Source organism: Nicrophorus vespilloides, unplaced genomic scaffold (genome assembly GCF_001412225.1).
Source record: "Nicrophorus vespilloides isolate i.1.1-1 unplaced genomic scaffold, Nicve_v1.0, whole genome shotgun sequence".
Taxonomy (NCBI): Eukaryota; Metazoa; Arthropoda; class Insecta; order Coleoptera; family Silphidae; genus Nicrophorus; species Nicrophorus vespilloides.
Window position 1 is genome coordinate 1 of NW_017096570.1, and position 16258 is coordinate 16258.

At 41.5% G+C, this 16258-nt stretch overlaps 6 protein-coding genes across 9 annotated transcripts; 4 read left to right on the plus strand and 2 right to left on the minus strand.

Annotated features, from left to right (window-relative positions):
* Window positions 1-5: 5 nt before the first annotated feature.
* LOC108557415 (probable cytochrome P450 304a1) lies at window positions 6-1502 on the plus strand (the record flags this gene model as incomplete). The annotated part of the gene is made up of 2 exons (XM_017913918.1): window positions 6-88; window positions 154-1502. Coding segments are annotated over 2 exons (525 nt in total), but the record flags the coding sequence as incomplete, so codon positions are not given.
* Window positions 1503-1535: 33 nt separating this feature from the next.
* LOC108557417 (PHD finger protein 14) lies at window positions 1536-7157 on the minus strand. Of its 4 annotated transcripts, XM_017913922.1 has the most exons (12): window positions 7011-7157; window positions 4875-5039; window positions 4663-4814; window positions 4293-4533; window positions 3993-4230; window positions 3663-3937; window positions 3303-3607; window positions 2967-3240; window positions 2178-2899; window positions 1893-2113; window positions 1717-1825; window positions 1536-1648 (listed from the first exon to the last, which is right to left on the minus strand). In XM_017913922.1, the coding sequence occupies exons 1-12, from the start codon at window positions 7063-7065 to the stop codon at window positions 1637-1639; spliced, it is 2769 nt and encodes a 922-aa protein (XP_017769411.1). In that variant the 5' UTR covers window positions 7066-7157; the 3' UTR covers window positions 1536-1636. The 4 variants fall into 4 exon arrangements, with proteins under 4 accessions (XP_017769411.1, XP_017769409.1, XP_017769412.1 ...); XM_017913920.1 differs by having other exon boundaries at window positions 1636-1825; XM_017913923.1 differs by having other exon boundaries at window positions 1637-1825; window positions 4669-4814.
* Window positions 7158-7374: 217 nt separating this feature from the next.
* LOC108557421 (uncharacterized protein CXorf65 homolog) lies at window positions 7375-16158 on the minus strand. The gene is made up of 4 exons (XM_017913928.1): window positions 15846-16158; window positions 15664-15783; window positions 15476-15600; window positions 7375-7439 (listed from the first exon to the last, which is right to left on the minus strand). Exons 1-4 carry the CDS (start codon window positions 16069-16071, stop codon window positions 7422-7424), a joined length of 489 nt encoding a protein of 162 aa, XP_017769417.1. The 5' UTR covers window positions 16072-16158; the 3' UTR covers window positions 7375-7421.
* LOC108557419 (von Willebrand factor D and EGF domain-containing protein-like) lies at window positions 8923-10928 on the plus strand. The gene is made up of 5 exons (XM_017913926.1): window positions 8923-9084; window positions 9151-9405; window positions 9486-9543; window positions 9903-10252; window positions 10317-10928. Exons 2-5 carry the CDS (start codon window positions 9269-9271, stop codon window positions 10810-10812), a joined length of 1041 nt encoding a protein of 346 aa, XP_017769415.1. The 5' UTR covers window positions 8923-9084; window positions 9151-9268; the 3' UTR covers window positions 10813-10928.
* On the plus strand, window positions 11230-13939 carry LOC108557418 (YEATS domain-containing protein 2). The gene is made up of 5 exons (XM_017913925.1): window positions 11230-11615; window positions 11674-12319; window positions 12386-13196; window positions 13254-13741; window positions 13796-13939. Exons 1-5 carry the CDS (start codon window positions 11552-11554, stop codon window positions 13902-13904), a joined length of 2118 nt encoding a protein of 705 aa, XP_017769414.1. The 5' UTR covers window positions 11230-11551; the 3' UTR covers window positions 13905-13939.
* On the plus strand, window positions 14115-15268 carry LOC108557420 (probable enoyl-CoA hydratase). Its single transcript, XM_017913927.1, has 5 exons — window positions 14115-14197; window positions 14258-14505; window positions 14564-14708; window positions 14765-14914; window positions 14973-15268. The coding sequence occupies exons 1-5, from the start codon at window positions 14134-14136 to the stop codon at window positions 15254-15256; spliced, it is 891 nt and encodes a 296-aa protein (XP_017769416.1). The 5' UTR covers window positions 14115-14133; the 3' UTR covers window positions 15257-15268.
* Window positions 16159-16258: the final 100 nt, after the last annotated feature.

The window sequence follows — 16258 nt, forward strand, 5'->3', positions numbered from 1 at the left end:
AGCATCCGGAGATTCAGGAGAATCTTCAGGCGGAGATCGATCGGGTGGTGGGAAGATCGAGATTTCCAACAATCGACGATCGCAAAAAGCAAGTGTTGCTCTTCAGTTTAATCAATCACAATCCTTAATTAATTAAACTTATTGATGATGTAGTATGCCGTATGCAGAGGCGACGATTCGCGAGACCATTAGAAAGGGAACTGTGATTCCTTTGGGAGTGGGACGGAGGGCCACTAAGGAAACGACGCTCGGCGGGTATCTGATACCGGAAAACACCCTCCTGTTGCCGAACATCTGGGGACATCATAACGACCCGGAGTTCTGGGGCGATCCGGAGAACTTTCGACCCGAACGTTGGATCGATTCCGATGGAAAGTTGATGCGAAAGGACACCACTTTCGGGTTCGGAGCTGGGAAGAGGCTGTGCGCTGGTGAAACTTTCGCCCGCAACACGATGTTCCTTTTCCTCACTGGTCTCATGCAGAATCTCACGTTCGCTCTACCGGCCGGGCAAAAGTTGCCCGACTTCGAGAATCAGTTGAACGGGATTTCGCTCTCGCTTCCAGACTACTGGGTCGAAGCTATACCCAGATAAGCGTTCGTTTCTTCTTCAACATTCAATAATTTTGATGCACGTGTAGTTAAATTAGTGTAAATCTTTGATGAACGATGGGACGGACGGACACACATTCAAATCAATAGTACCGCTCACAAATGAACACGAATAAATGTATATTGATACAGATTGATACACATTACTTGAATACATAAATAATATTAATATATTTCAATAATAAATTCGCAATAACCCTGTTCGATTCGATTCACTTGCAATGAACACTACAAATTACATTCAATATCGACTTGAAAACGACATTAGAGAATCAATTGTATTGTAGCGTAATTCTTGACTAGGGTTGATGTAAATTTTGATTTAGACCAGGAATTTTAATTTCCAATTTATGTTTATCGCAAATTTATCTGATAAGAAATTATTCAAGTTTCAATTACTGCCATGATGGTGCAATGCTTTGCAAGTGAAAACGACAAAGATCTACAACTACTTTGCAGATTTCTTCAAAGGTACTCGATTCCTAAAAAAAATAAGGAACAATACTTACGTGCATTGTTGGTGATCTAACCTCTGAAGACATGCCCGCACATTGCAGAAACTTGAAGTTACCACTTGCGATCTTCACCAAATGGCAAATGTTATATAACTTCATATATTTCGATAAATCTACGAACATTTCATCGACGATAAACATTTCCTTCCATAAAAAACAGTATCAATACTAATAATGTCATATCTATATCAACAACAAATACAAATCATGTCCAGAGAAACGCACGTCACGTTTCAAATTCAATATGTAATAACATATATGTTATGTTTTCATATATATTTAAAAGATTCATTCTTTTCAATCGCAGAGATTTCTTTGTTTGCTTTTTTATCTTTTCTCTCAAAATATAAATAAATTGGAAATACATAGTACATATATATATATATATATCATCTTTTTCTTTCTTTCTTTCTTTCAAAATTAATCAAACAATATTTATAATACGGATAATAATGAGAGCACGTTATTCTCTCATATAATTATCAATCATCATCATCAAACATTTTCATTTATTCAGATCCCTGGAAAACAAAGGCTCATATTTAGTAGATTTCATCGATATATATGGATTTATTTAATCTAAACTCACAGTTGGGTCGCAATCGGCACAATGCCACGAGTAGCCCCGCTTCTTCGGTGTTTTCTTCAGAGGCGGGTCTAAACACGTGAAGTGATAATTCTTTTGGCATTCGTCGCATCTAAAACAGACATTTAACATTAAGAATTTCGGGTTCAATCGCTGTTTTGTTCATCGTCGTTCATTACTTGACCAAATTACTGGGTAGACCGTCCTGCTGGCAAACGTCACAGACGTTTGCGCCTGTTGGTGGCTGCTTGGTGGGCGGCGGTTTCTCTACTGGATAAACCGTCGGAGTAGGTTGTTGTATCATCAGAGAAGGTGGAGGAGTTTCATCGTTGTTCACGTAGAAACATTGTGGATTCGTGGTCGAAGCCACCTCTCCGGCCGGCAACGGTATAGGTTTAATCTGCAAACATTTGTAAATTAATATCATCAGCCCACAATTGCATTGTCCATCTATTATGCGAAACCTTGATGGTGATTCTCTTGTGAGGTATGGGATCTTCGATATCCAGACTCTTCTTCTTCCTCTTGCGTTTGTGCTCTTTGACCGGACCGCCCATATCTGGAGAATACCGATTCCTGTGCTTGTCTCGTCTTCGTTTCTTTCCTGACCGTGAAATGATCATCGTCTCCATGCCGTCCGCCGTCGCTACGGGACCGGTGCTGCTGTCCAGCAGGGGATTGTTGATGTAACCAGCAACCACGTCCATGGGCTGTAACTGCTGCATGCTGCAGCTCTGCTGTTGTTGTTGTTGCTGCTGCTGCAGAGGCGGCGGCGGCGTCGGCTCCTGAAGTTCCAGTTGCATCTCGGGCATAAGATAAGGAGGCTGTACCATATCGTCTTCCTCTTCCTCCTCCTCCTCATCATCGTCATCTATTACTATGGTGTCCGAGTTGGGCGTCGGCTCGACTGGTTTTATCTTGACCTTCGGCGCGAATACCTCCGTGTCCTCCTTACTGTATCGGCTCCGACTGCGACGCGGCGTCTTCATCTCCTCAGGTTCACTATCCGACGTTTTATCGCACTCGGAGCACTGCCAGCCGTACAGCTTCGACTTTTTCGGTAATCGACTCAGCGGCGGATTCAGACAGTTCAGGTGGTAGAACAGGTGGCAGGTATCGCATTTGGCGAGCATATGTTGATCGCTGTGCTGCCTGCAGATGCCGCACTCGTTCAACTGCAGCGGATCTTCAAAACAACAAAACATCATTATTTTCTAATCTGATTGGAAATGGAAATATATTTCAATTTTTACCCTGCCTCGCTGCATGACTGCTGAGTATTCGTCCGGTGTCATTTCTGTTGGCAGGGATGTTGCTCAGCGGGAAGCCGACACCCATCTTGAGGGCGGCTGCCGTGGGCACCATCATCTGTTGAGGAGGTGGCCTGCTCGGAGGCGGCTTCCCTATATCGTCGACGTTCGGTAAACTCTTGGTCGGACAAGCGCTCAGTATCGCGGAATGATATTTGTGGATGGATTGCTTCAATTGCGTTTTCGTCTTTTCCGTTTCGTTGTTTACTTTCAACAGCTGCAAAAGAGCAGTTAGCATTAAAGATAACACAAATATATATTAAAAAAAAAACATCGTACCTCGTCGTATTTATTCCTCAGATCCTGCTGCTGCCTGAGCAGCGATTGGTTATTAGAGAGCAGACTCTCCAAAGTGTCCTTCATACTTTTGACTCGGTCATTTCTATCCAGATAGTACGCAATGAATTCAACGGTGAAGGCGGGCGGTATGTGCCATTTCTTCCTGATATCCACGAGCGCCGCCATCTGCGCCTCCTGCATCTCGAGCGCCGCCGAATCGATTCCCATGAGATCGGCCTTCTGCAGCAGTTTCCTGCAAGCAGACGCGCTCGTCGTCAGTAGTCTTGGCATCTTTTGAGTCGGAACTGTAATTGCACGAAATAATATTAAAACATCGTGTCTATCGTGCATTGTTTTTACCCCAAGGCGGCGTCTTCAGCGATTTCAAATTCATGTAGTGCATCTTCTTCTTGGCCAATTTCCGCTGAATCCGCAACTGCTCCGGCGTTTCAGAGTGGCCCTCCTTTTCGAATTGCAGCTTCCTATAGTGCGTGCGCAGCTGCAGCGACATGTAATTCCGTTTCCGCCTCTTCACCAGCGTCTTGTCTGAATGCAGCTTGCAGTGAGCGTAGAACGGGTCGGCCTGATCTTGCTCTTCTGAATGCGCCTCCGATAGGAACCCTTCTCGTTGAGCGCTGAAAGCAATCGTAATTATATTACTCAATCACTACTAATTGTATTCAATTGTACCATGTAACATGAAAGTAATTCCTGCACATGCCTGCGTCGCATCCTATGCAGACACCGGTTCGCGAGAACCTTTGGTCCAAGCATAGGCTGCAACATTTTGCGCCCCATTTGTTATACTGCATCTCGAACAGGGTGACACTGGATAATTTGTCGACTTCCCCGAAGGCTACTCCGGGTACGTAGAGGGCGCACACCAAGTGCACCCATTTGCCCACGTCGGTTTCCTTGAAAACGCCACCTGAAATCAATGCAATATAATTTTCAAAAAACTAATTATCTAATTGATGTTTTATTCCTTACCCGAATTAGGGCATAGTTCGCACACCGGGTTCTGTACGCCGGCTTTGCAGGCCTCGCAGAACCAGGGCGTCGTCGGGGACAGGGAATCAGTGCTGGCTAAACTGTTGGAATCGGAGATTCCATAACAGGCCTCGTGCACGGTGACGCCGCAACCGTCGCACTCCGCTATTTCATTGATCCCATCGCTTTGATCCCCCAAACATCCGCAGCAGATGAGCAAATTCGCATCTTTCTCATTGAACTAGAAACAATACCACTTCGTTATGAGACAATTGTTTGATCTAATTTACTGACGCCAACTAAATTTAGCAAATTAATAAAAACTTGCAGAAAATAATAATAATAAAGCTTCAAACAAAGTGAATATTACTTGTACATTAGACTGTCTGGCGGCCTGCTGGATGACATCGGCGACGGAGAGACCGTTCGTGTGCGGAGACAGCTGCAGATTCTGCAACTCGTTGAAATCCGCCGATGCATCGGAGTCGTTGTCCTCCTCATCCTCTTCACCGCTCGAACTATCTGCAATATCATTCAACAAATTACAACCGACTCTTCCACACCATTTAAATAAATAATCACCTTTTCCTCCTTCGCCGTTGCTGTCGATGGAATCGTCATCGCTGAGATCGGGATGATCTTCGATCCGGAAGTCCGAATCGTCCGAACTTTCCTCCAAGTCGAAATCTAATATAGAAGCCTGCGTCTCCACCGGCTTCACCCTTCGTTTGTTAGGATCCCGCTCGACTGCAAAAACCAATCACAACTGTTAAAACAAACGCAATCTCAAATGCTGAACGATGACGACAACATTCGCGGCAACAGTTTCAAACAACGAACAAATTATAAAATTATCGCACAATCAACGATCAGCAAATACATTTAAAATCTCCTCTGTTTTGTGGGTGTATCGATTTCGAAACTGATGCTACCTTGAACCTCTCCGTGCATCGAATGATCTCTCTCTCCCTGGACGAGCTCGCAGCTTCAGCGCTGCAGTTGCTTAGCAACGGTTAATCTAGCCATATGCCATATAATGAACATGAGCACATACATATAACAAAACAAAAAAAAAACGTATATTGATTGTACACTCGCTCACTTTACCCAGTAAATAGTGCATACAGCTCTGTAATGAATTAGGAATTTGTAGCTATGACAACGACCCTTATTTCTTACCAAATAACTATTTACTAACAATTTGTAAATTGTCTCGATTATTACATTTCAATCATATTGCCAATTTCGTAATTTACATCTGAAACCGTTTAGCACATTTCAAAGCGTCAATCATCGACATTTATATGAATGTTTGTGTAGCAATTTCTTCTATCTCATCGCAGCCGAAAACTGCTAGACTAGACAAAACAAATATAAATAAATGCTCGCTCTTAAGCACACATCAATTATCGTTCAATATAAACATTAATTTGTGACAACGAAAACGTCTTTTGATTATTACATCTTCTTTTCTGAATGAATTATAATAAGATTGCAATTTAGGCAATATAATAGTCATCATCTTCAACTTTTAGATTGTATTTGTTTTTCAATTTCATGTTTAAATAAAACATTTGCTACCATAGCAACGACCATTTTGTATATTTACACACACACCTTATTCTCTCATTCATTTCTTTTCATATTCAGTCAATGCTGAAAGGAAACTTATGAATAGTCATCTATATGCTTAATAAAGTAATAAACTAAAAAGTTAGAAAAGCAGACTTAAATTATTTAATATGTTTTAACAAACATTACAATTACAATTGGAGAATGCAACTTGTTGGCGATTTAGAATTAACAAATTGAGTGATGGTATTGCATCAAGAAGCAGATGCAACATGCCGTTGTTTTGTTTGTTTCAATTTGACAATTGAACAAGAAGACGACGTTTATTTTGATGAATGGATTTCATTCATCTTGAACGCGGAATTGCAATGGAACTGTTCCAATTGTCGTTTGATGTTTTGCTATCGTCTTCCGATCGATTGACGATGATTAAATCCGATGTCTATACGTATTTTATCATTATATTTGACGTTTCTTCTTCTTGGTGTGTATATATGAAAGACGTGTTTTGTTTCTTTCTGTCTCTCTTCTTGTACTTTCTTTTTTTTTTTCGACGGCTTTTTCGGAGACGCGACGCTAGTGGTAGTTGTAAGTAGAATTTGGGGGTTCCATACGTACTTGAGCCCATGGTCTACTAAGCCGGAGCTTCGATGATGATGATCTGCATAGATTCGCGACGATCACACACACCCACAACGGGAGAGGACGTTGATGAGCGGGTTCCCGGACATAACCTCAGATTTCTGGTTGTGTTTTGTTGCAATAGAGGCGTCAGTTATGGCGGTTTGTTCGCATGTCTACTGTTTTCTCTGTGTGCATGCACGTCTGTTTGTGTGTATTATGGCTGAACGTGCATATGCATGTGCAATTTACGTGCAGGGATGTTCGTTTGGTGGTGGTGGTTGTTGTTGTGCTGGAGGTGGTGGTGTATCGTAGCTGCTTGCTGCTGCTGCTCGTACAGCCACGAGTAAAAGTTTCGATGTCGTATTGATTTTGAAAAAGGCCGGCGCGCCGGGTATCATCGCCACAGCCGACACCACCACCACAACCGCCGACGACGACGACTACAACAACAAATCCGATTCGGAATTGGGGAAAATCTTCATTCATGGATTGGGGAGGTGTGTGATCGGAAGTGCACCTTACTTGCCGTTTTGATGATGAAATCCACGTCCTCGGCGTTCTCCAGGTGCGACGACATTTGGGACCCTTTGCGCGAAAATCCAGCTACCAAACAAATGAACGCACACTTCGTAGATACGCACGCACCTTCGCTCACGCACTTTTACTAACTAGAGAGAGAGAGATCTTTCTTTGGTAGTGGTCTAGACTAGAACCCGGTCTCCGCACTTCTCTCTTTTTTTTCTTCACCTCCTCCTCTTCTTTTCGGGTACCTCCACTTCTTCTTCCCCGACGTCGTCCTTTTTTTTCTTACCTGTATCTAAATTCGACACAGAGTGTTTGTGTGTGAGAGAGAGAGAGAGAGAGAGAGGAAACTCCTTCAGCTGCTGGCCGCCTGGGATCCCTGCGTCCTTACAAGATCTCCCTTCCAACTAATTACCATTTCACCCCTCGCTGCAAAATAAAAAATCACGTAACTTTGAAATCAACTGCAAAACAAACTTACTAACTAAATGAAATCATATAATAAACAATTTAAGTAATCATCAAAATTCTATATCATTTTTTTTTGTATAGATTAAAATAATTTGAAAGATCCATAAAATCCATAGTCGATCTGTTACGCTGTCAAATGGCTTTTACGTAATCATTCCACAGATGTCACATCAATCGTATCTTATTATTAATACTATTATATACACATAAACACGTTTATTTGCAGATGTACCAACTCACATAAATGCATTTCAATATTTTTTAATTATTCCTTTTAGTTATATTAGTAAAACTATGATAATATTATTTTTATTAAAGCAAATTGAATATAAATTTTCGTTCTAGCGTTGGGAAAAACGTTGTGAAAACTACAAATGTAATCATTGATCTTCTGAGATAATTCAAACAAATCTTTTTAAAAAATCTAAATTACATTCATCTAAAAATACTTCATTCATAATGTCAAAATTAGCCTCGATCTTTCAACGACAGATGTCACATCTTGTGTAACAATTTTGCCTCGCGTTTACAATTCTAATGGATAAAATTTTAAAACATTCAACTTCATATACAGATTACCTCTGACGTAATGTGACAGGAACGTAGCTAAATGGTAAAGGCTATTCCAAGAGGGAAGAAGTATTTTTATGGATAATTGTACTAATATTTATAAATCTTCGAACTTTCTACATTTTTTCCTTGCCATATTTATAAAATGAATTAACACATTTTTATTGACAATTAAGTCATAATTATATGTACTGACTGACTTGATTTTTGTTTGTTTATTAAATGCAAGCTCGACATAACTTTGCAAACCTTTTGGATCAGCAAATGATTTATGAAATATGATTAGGGTTTTATTTTTTTTTTGTGCACACGAAAGTGCAGTCAAAAGTAAATTATTCAATCCGTTCGCGCGACGTCACGAGGCCGATCATCATCGCATAACAATGCATATGCAAAATACGTTCGTCCCTAGTCTATAAACATAGTTAAAAAAGAATAAAATTAAAAAAAAAACCTATAGGTTTTGATCACATTTCAAATTGTGAAATTTTTATTTTTGTTATATTCAGCATACGTTTCCAGGCATGGTATGACAATGAGTAAGCGCAAATAAATCACCTTTGATGGAAACGGTAACCAAGGACACGGAAAAATAAAAATGAATGAAGAGCTACCGAATAATCGAGTCCATGGAAACGGTAACCAAGGTTTTGAAAAAGAAAAACAAGTTATGGTAGATTGATTTTTACGAATACTTGAATGCTCCTATCCGCGTACATATACATCTTGAGGATCAATCTTAATCTAATTGAGATTCTGGGAATGTTCTGCATGTAAACACTTCCAGCGAACACATCTCGTTCGTGATGTCATTGGTATTTTTGCGATTTTATTAAGGTCGCGAAACCTGCGATAATTGCCAACTCTTATTATTATTATTATTTATCGTCCACCACTCTTCTCGCGTTCGATTTACAATGCAAATTGAGAAAATATTAGCCGGTACTTCCCCACCACTTGTATATTACTTTACTTGTTTTGTTATTATTGTGATGGCGTTATAATTGCTAGACGTGATTTAGAAAGCGTTTCGGTAAGTTCGTCGTCATTATTGACTGATTTTTTCCTTCTAAACATCTAAACTTTTCCTTCTTTCCAGCACTGATTAGAAGAGCGAGGTCAGAGCGTATCAGCAGGCAGCATCCGTAGAGATTATTATTATTATACCACAGACCACAGTTCTCCTCTGGACGTGAAACAGTGAGCATCCAGTCACGATGGCTTCGAACATCAACCTTCTGGTTATTACCTGCGCCCTATTTGCTTCGGTAACGTACGGTGCGGTTCTGAAGAACCAAACTACAGCCGATCATCACCACGTCAGCTCCAAGGGTATCTGCCACTTGGAAGTACCGTAAGTACAAAACGAAATTAATTTAGTCCAAAGCAGATAATAACCGTTTGTTTATGTTCCAAAAAAAATATATAATCTAGAACGATCGATCTTATCCACGAAGACGAAAGAACCGGCAAGATCCCAGCAGGCAATGGCGTAAGTATTTTGTTTTGTCCAACAAATTTATAGTCTTATTATTTTGTCCCCATTTCTACCACTCTTTGGGTGCCTTTCGACCACCCACAGCAATAGCTTTTTTTTAAACTCTCCATCTTCGTATCGTTTTTTTTATAAATGTAAATAATTTAAATTTCATTGGTAACAATATCGCATTATCTTTTTTAAAACTAATTGATTATTTAATGAGTTAGTAAATATTGTTCAGGGACGGCGGCAATCAGTTAGCGAAATAATATGTTAAAATATACGAGATTGGTCATTGCGTTGAACTTGCTAATGGACAAAGTGGATTGTTAACAATTGTTTTTATTTGTTTTTTTTGTTGTTGTTGATAGTCAAGGGCTGGATACAGCAAGATCCAGATCTGTTGCTCTGGTTACCAACTGTTGAATCACAGCGCGTTCTTCTGCGTCCCGGTGTGCGACAACGGTTGCGAGAATGGCAACTGCACCGCTCCCAACGTGTGCGAATGCAAGAAGGGTTACATTAAGGATCCGAGTGGTCAGTGCGTGCCCACCTGTCCGATCGGTTGCCTGAACGGCGTCTGCTCCGTGTCCAAAGTGTGCTCCTGCAATACCGGTTACACCCTCGACCCCACCGGCGAGATGTGCCTGCCCATCTGCAAGGGAGGTTGCGGCATCGGCGGAGAATGCGTCGCCCCGGAAACGTGCAAATGCAAACCAGGGTACTGGTTATAATCGATTAGGGGTTACCATAGTTACTTATTAATTACTTTTTGTTTTCTGCAGATTCGAGAAGAGCGTGCGTGGTATCTGCGAGTACCATTGCGACGGCGGATGCGAGGGCGGCGATTGCGTGGGTCCGAACAAGTGCGTGTGTCGTCCCGGTTTCGAGAGGAAGGACGGCGCGTGCCGTGCGATGTGCGTGGGCGGCTGCAGAAACGGCGATTGCGTCGGTCCGAATAAATGCGAATGCAAATTTGGATGGAAGCTGGACAAGAGCGGTACCGAATGCCAAGCGCACTGCGATCAGCCCTGTCTTAACGGCATCTGCTCAGCACCGAACCAATGCACCTGCAAGACGGGATACGCCAAGGACCCGCAGAAGAGCAACCGTTGTCTGGCCCACTGCAAGGACGGTTGTCCGAACGGCGTCTGCTCCGCTCCCAACTTCTGTCTCTGTAACCCTGGTTACACCAAACAATCGAAGGGTAGCAACGTTTGTATTAAGAGAGAGCGCAGATACGCCATCCGCTACGACCTCATCCCCGAGCAAATTGAGTAATTAGAATCGAACATCTCATCATAGCCTATGATGCTTTCTTATTATGTTCCCATTATGTTTTTTTTTTGTATAAATATGTCTAATAATTACAAAATATAATAATAGATTTAAAAGTTTAAAATAATGAATATATAATATAATTCCTCTAAAACACGATTAAAATGCATTATCGGTTTAGTAAAGGTCAAGAGAAAGCAAGGTCAAAATGTCTGATAAGTGTTAATAATCAAGAGCCCTAAGAATCGTGTAGAGAGGTATTGTGTAAACAAGTGAAGCATTTTGATAAGAAAACTAAATAGAAAGTTTGGCTCTTGATGACTCATAAACAATACTTGTTTATGTTTGTACAGTGGATAATTTGAATTGCTTGAAAATAGAAAGAATTTTGTAGAATTCTAGTAAAGTAATTAAGATGAATTGTAAAAGTTTGAAAACTTTTGAATTCGCAGTTCGTAAACGTCACGTGCAGATGTCGCGCAAATCGGCTGAAAGCTGAAAGAATTTGCACCACGAAAAACCGTCGGCTTACAGAATTTGTATATTATCAATACACATTGCAATACGACAACAACAACAACAGTGTCTTAAGTGACTTGTAATAAGTTGAGAGTTGAGCAGGAAGAGGTCGTCAGAGAGGAGGTATCATTTGAAATTCTGACAGTGGAAGAAACGGAGGTTAGGTCAGTTGTCATGTGGTGGAGTTGTGTTTCGCATTGAAGAGTATTCAAATAAGTATGCAATGGATCCCGACTACGAACTAAGTGAGACCGTCAGGAAGCAGGCAAAGGAAAGGGAGGCGAAAGGTAAGCTGTTCTTCATTCATGTCAAACAATGTTATGTTAAGTTTGTTGTGATTTCAAGACAAGAGTGAGAACATTGAGAAGATCAAGGCGATCATAAGCAATGAATTCAACAAGGAGATAGAGCTGCGAGAGAATCAGCTGGAGCAGATCCAAAATAAAATCACACAAGGATCGAAGCAGTTGCATTTGCTCAGATATGTGCTGGTCACAAGCTACTACAACAATTTGGATCTTCAGTTACCAGCTGAGGAGGAAGTTCTGGATGAGGCCAATCTATTTGATAAGCAGAGCAGGATCCATCCTGCAGTGAAGAAGCTGCTCACCAACAATTGCGATTCCCCATTCTCTCTGAGCAGAAGGAAGAGTACACGAACACAGCCAGTATCCAATAGTTTAGCCCTGCAAGACGTTCAGACAAAGACCATTAAATTGGAGAGCACTTTAATCGCAGAAGAAGTTGTTAAAGAGGAGGTTAAAGTTGAGGAGAATGTTGCTGTTAGAAATAGGCAGATGACAAAGAGGAGGGTTATAGTTGGGAACATCTCTAAGTGGATGCCGGGTGACAACTCAGAGGGAAATTGTACGCACAAGTGGATGGTGTATGTGAGAGGGCCAAAGGATAATCCGAAAATCGATGATTTCGTGCAAAAAGTCGTCCTTTACCTGCATCCGTCCTATCAACCCAATGATGTGATCGAGCTCAAGTAAGTTGCGGTAATTTAACGTTAAATTTTGGTTAATTTTCTAAATTAGTTGGTTCTTGTTCGCAGGGAGTCGCCGTTTCATTTGTCGAGACGTGGATGGGGCGAGTTTCCACTGAGAGTGCAACTGTTCTTTCACAATCAACTGAATAAACCGGTAGACGTGATACACAATTTAAAGTTGGACCGTACCTACACGGGACGACAGACTTTAGGTAACGAAACAGTTGTAGATCTGACGATTTACGGTGATGGTGTGGAGAAGGTGAATCCGCACGACGATATCGTCAGGGATCTAATAAAGAAGGAAATCGACGAGGATGTGAAGAGTTACGCGGACGACAATCAGTTCACGTTCAGTAGTACGAAAGATGAAATCGATATAGAGCATCACCCGATTTTGGAGGAGGAGGAGGAGGAAGAAGAGGAGGAGGATATTAAGAGCACTGCGCTTTTAGATCACAATTACTCCATCAGCGTGGAAGAAAATGGCAGTGGTGGCGGTGACAGTTCCATTAGCGAGATGAACGGGAAGCTGTTCTTCTCGAAGAAGAGGAGGAGGCCGCTGCAGGAGTCGCTGCTCAAGTCGTCGGTGGAGAAGCGGCTTAAATTGGAGAACGACTCGTACGAGAGACGTTTGAAGGAGGAATCGGTGAATGAGCGTTTAAAAGATGAGACCGAATCGAGCGAGACGTATAAAATTGTTTTACCCAATCACAGGTTTAAGAATGTGCTGGAGGCGTTGCCGTTCATCCTGAGGAGGTTAACTTTGATCACACCCTTCGCCGAGAATCAGGATTACAAATGCGCCTATCCATACGTATCGAAGAGCCTCGAGGAGTACAGCAAGTGGCCGGTCGAGAAGCGATCCAGTGCAGAGGTAAAATCTACAATTATCAAGACAAATTCTAATTTAATTTAATTAATTTAATTTTAGTGGTCAAGAGCGAAGCAAGTCAGCGAAATAGTGATGAGCTCGAATCTGCCCAACAAGAAATTCTGGAACACGAAGAAGGTGCTCGCTTACGCCCGAGCGCACTGCTTCACGGAGCTCGCCAATTACAACATGTTCCGCAATAAAAGCTACAACAGCGAATTCCTCGACTACCGACTGAGCGTGCATAATTCCGTGCCGAAATTAACCGAAATAATCGACAACGTCGACGTGGATGTTATAAACGAAGAGGACGCGGATCGCGCTAAAGCCAGCAGATCGATGAGACTGTACACGTGCAACGTGCGCGAAGAGTGCAACTTCGTAAAGCAGACTGCTTTGGATGTGGGCGTCGTGCTGAAACCGGAAGAGATAGTTCCAGGTGTTATGTACAATAGCGCGCAGAGGGCCGTCCTCGAAGCCACCCTCAAATTCGCAGAGAATTTAATTAGAAATTCGCGAGCACTTCTAGTCTACAAAAAAGATTTCGAGTATGCAAACAAAAATTAAAAAATAACCATTGATTAATGTTATTATTTTTTCAGCGAAAACACGAGCGAAATCGGTGTCGATGAAATCACGACCGTCCTGAACAATCACCGCACCGAATTCAAGAAAATTCAAAAGTTCAACCACGAACAGTTCAAATACTGATCACCGCCTTAGTTGTAACAGAGGAGAGAGCGAAAAGATAGTTTTTTTTAATTATTTATTACTGTTTTTTTTTAAATTATTAATTGTTTGAGAAAAAAATATAAATAAACGATATTTAAATATAAATCAAACTGATTTTATAATGATTATACTATTATTGCGTGCAAGTTTATCCAGTTGCATAATTTTGTTTTGAATATTATTAATTTGTACATAACCAAATAAAAACATGAATATTTTTAAACGAATTCAACCCGATTTTAATGCATTTGCAAGAAATATATCCTATAAAAGTACGTTTTTTTCCACTAGTTATAATCAATGTATTGATAATTAATCGCTTGTTATTGTAGATATATTAGTTGAGAAACTTGGAAATGTTACTGCAATAGGAATAAATCGTCCGGAGAAAAGGAATTGCGTGGACGAGGAGACTGCAGAAGAATTAAAGGAGGCTATAAAATCCTTCGAGGATGATGCGGATGCGTTCGCTGGTGTTTTGCATGGAGTTGGGGGCAATTTCTGTGCCGGATATGATCTAAAGTCTTTGACAGATGTGGGCCGAGTGAAGAGTATATTGAATAAGGAGACTGGCTTTATGGTGATAGATTTGAGGACTATTTTCTTAATTAGAATATAAGTGTAAGTTTAGCTTGCAGGGACCTACGATGAGGTACATTAAGAAACCAATGATTGCATCGATCAGTGGGTATGCTGTAGCTGGTGGATTGGAGCTGGCTTTGATGTGCGATATGAGGATTGTGGAGGAGACTGCTGTGATGGGTGTTTTCTGCCGGAGATTTGGTGAGAGGGTTTCAATATTAGTTTTGTTGGTAAAGTTTATTTTTTTTTAATTAAAGGCGTCCCGTTGATTGATGGGGGCACCGTCAGATTGCAGGCGATTGTTGGATTATCGAGAGCTCTTGATTACACGTTAACGGGTCGGGCAATTAGCGCTAAGGAGGCGTTGGATTGCGGCTTAGCCAATAGGATAACGGATGTGGGAACAGGTGAATCAATATGTCTTCCGAATTGATTGATTTTGCTAACGAATTTCTCGAATTCCAGGACTCGGACAAGCGATTAATTTAGCTGGATCTCTGGTGAAGTTCCCGCAGAGCTGCCTGCTTGCGGATAGGGCTTCCACCTATAACGCGGCGTTCGCTTCATCTTATACCGATCTGTTGAAATTCGAGCGCGAAAACGGAAGGAAAGTTGATCTCGCGTTGCTGACGGTGGGAGCTGGGAAATTTGCGCGCGGTGTCGGGAGGCACGGAAAGGCGCACCATCTGACGGAGATATCGGACATCCCCGATTGGGAGCAGGAGGAGAACGTGAAGATGAAGAAATGAGAAACATGTAAATAAATAATAAAGAATTAAAAAATAAATTAACTTGATTATTTTCTCGCACAATTTCAATTCGATTGGTTGCTCTTGCTGTGGCGCGACCTGGTTTTGCTGATGCGCGATGAACTTCGGGAAACGCGAGAACCTTGGCTCAAGATGGAACATCTCTGGAATTGCGTTTGAGCCCAAAATTATTGCTTTTTTTTCAAAAAATTTACTTACCATAGATTTCTCCACCAGTTTTCTATGGGAGACGTTCCTGAAGAGTCTCATGAAGAACTCGGAATCCTGCTTGGTGATTTTATTGAGCATAGGTTCTAGTTTGACGAAGAAGTTGTTCTCGTCCTCTGGAATAATAGCAATTCATTATTCATTTTTGGATTCCTTTCAAAACGAATTGCGAAACGGACTTTCATAAATGACGATCATGTATATCTGCTTGTTCTTCAGCACTTTGGTGGCGGATTCGTACGGCTGCAGATCGTGCACTCCGAGCAATTCCCCATTTTCGTCGCAAAGATCGAACAACACTGGAAATTAAAGCAAAACAAAAGGCAACAGGATCTAGAGTGTTTCTGTCACTTATGTTTACCGTTGGCATCGAGTTTGGTCTCCTCGTAGATGTAGTTCAGTAAAATTTGAATGTAGCAATCGGGATTGACCATCAGAAGTCTGTTCTTCCCGGGCATCGAGTACGTCAGTCTGCTCTCCCTGTAGTCGGGAACCTTCTGGACGCTGAAAGCGGCTCTGCTCACCGATATGTCCACGTTGCTGACGTTGTAATCGGGCGACGTCGAGAACTTGATGAAGCAGAACATCCCGCCACCTGCTTCCACACGCACACACACACGCAAATAAATAAATAATGGCAGCGCGTTAAATTGTTCCTGTTTTGTTTCAACGTCGATATCGCTATGACAACCGTGTATAAATACAAACAAAATCTAACAAACGCGGATTATTACACGACACATTTTATCGAAGCTTTATTTTTTTCTACTTACA

Excerpts from the sequence above, each read along its gene's own strand:
- LOC108557419 (XM_017913926.1), top strand. The coding sequence starts at position 9,269 with ATGGCTTCGAACATCAACCTTCTGGTTATTACCTGCGCCCTATTTGCT. Across the intron at positions 9,406-9,485 it reads ATCTGCCACTTGGAAGTACC|AACGATCGATCTTATCCACG; the intron begins GTAAGTACAAAA and ends TATATAATCTAG. Across the intron at positions 9,544-9,902 it reads AGATCCCAGCAGGCAATGGC|TCAAGGGCTGGATACAGCAA; the intron begins GTAAGTATTTTG and ends TGTTGTTGATAG.
- LOC108557421 (XM_017913928.1), bottom strand. The coding sequence starts at position 16,071 with ATGTTCTGCTTCATCAAGTTCTCGACGTCGCCCGATTACAACGTCAGC. Across the intron at positions 15,784-15,845 it reads GACCAAACTCGATGCCAACG|TGTTGTTCGATCTTTGCGAC; the intron begins GTAAACATAAGT and ends TTTAATTTCCAG. Across the intron at positions 15,601-15,663 it reads CATGATCGTCATTTATGAAA|AGGACGAGAACAACTTCTTC; the intron begins GTCCGTTTCGCA and ends CTATTATTCCAG.
- LOC108557420 (XM_017913927.1), top strand. The coding sequence starts at position 14,134 with ATGAATATTTTTAAACGAATTCAACCCGATTTTAATGCATTTGCAAGA. Across the intron at positions 14,198-14,257 it reads AAGAAATATATCCTATAAAA|ATATATTAGTTGAGAAACTT; the intron begins GTACGTTTTTTT and ends TTGTTATTGTAG. Across the intron at positions 14,506-14,563 it reads ATAAGGAGACTGGCTTTATG|GGACCTACGATGAGGTACAT; the intron begins GTGATAGATTTG and ends TTTAGCTTGCAG.
- LOC108557417 (XM_017913920.1), bottom strand. The coding sequence starts at position 7,065 with ATGTCGTCGCACCTGGAGAACGCCGAGGACGTGGATTTCATCATCAAA. Across the intron at positions 3,241-3,302 it reads TGAGGAATAAATACGACGAG|CTGTTGAAAGTAAACAACGA; the intron begins GTACGATGTTTT and ends GCTCTTTTGCAG. Across the intron at positions 2,114-2,177 it reads ACAAGAGAATCACCATCAAG|ATTAAACCTATACCGTTGCC; the intron begins GTTTCGCATAAT and ends AAATGTTTGCAG.
- LOC108557418 (XM_017913925.1), top strand. The coding sequence starts at position 11,552 with ATGGATCCCGACTACGAACTAAGTGAGACCGTCAGGAAGCAGGCAAAG. Across the intron at positions 13,197-13,253 it reads AGAAGCGATCCAGTGCAGAG|TGGTCAAGAGCGAAGCAAGT; the intron begins GTAAAATCTACA and ends ATTTAATTTTAG. Across the intron at positions 13,742-13,795 it reads GTCTACAAAAAAGATTTCGA|CGAAAACACGAGCGAAATCG; the intron begins GTATGCAAACAA and ends TTATTTTTTCAG.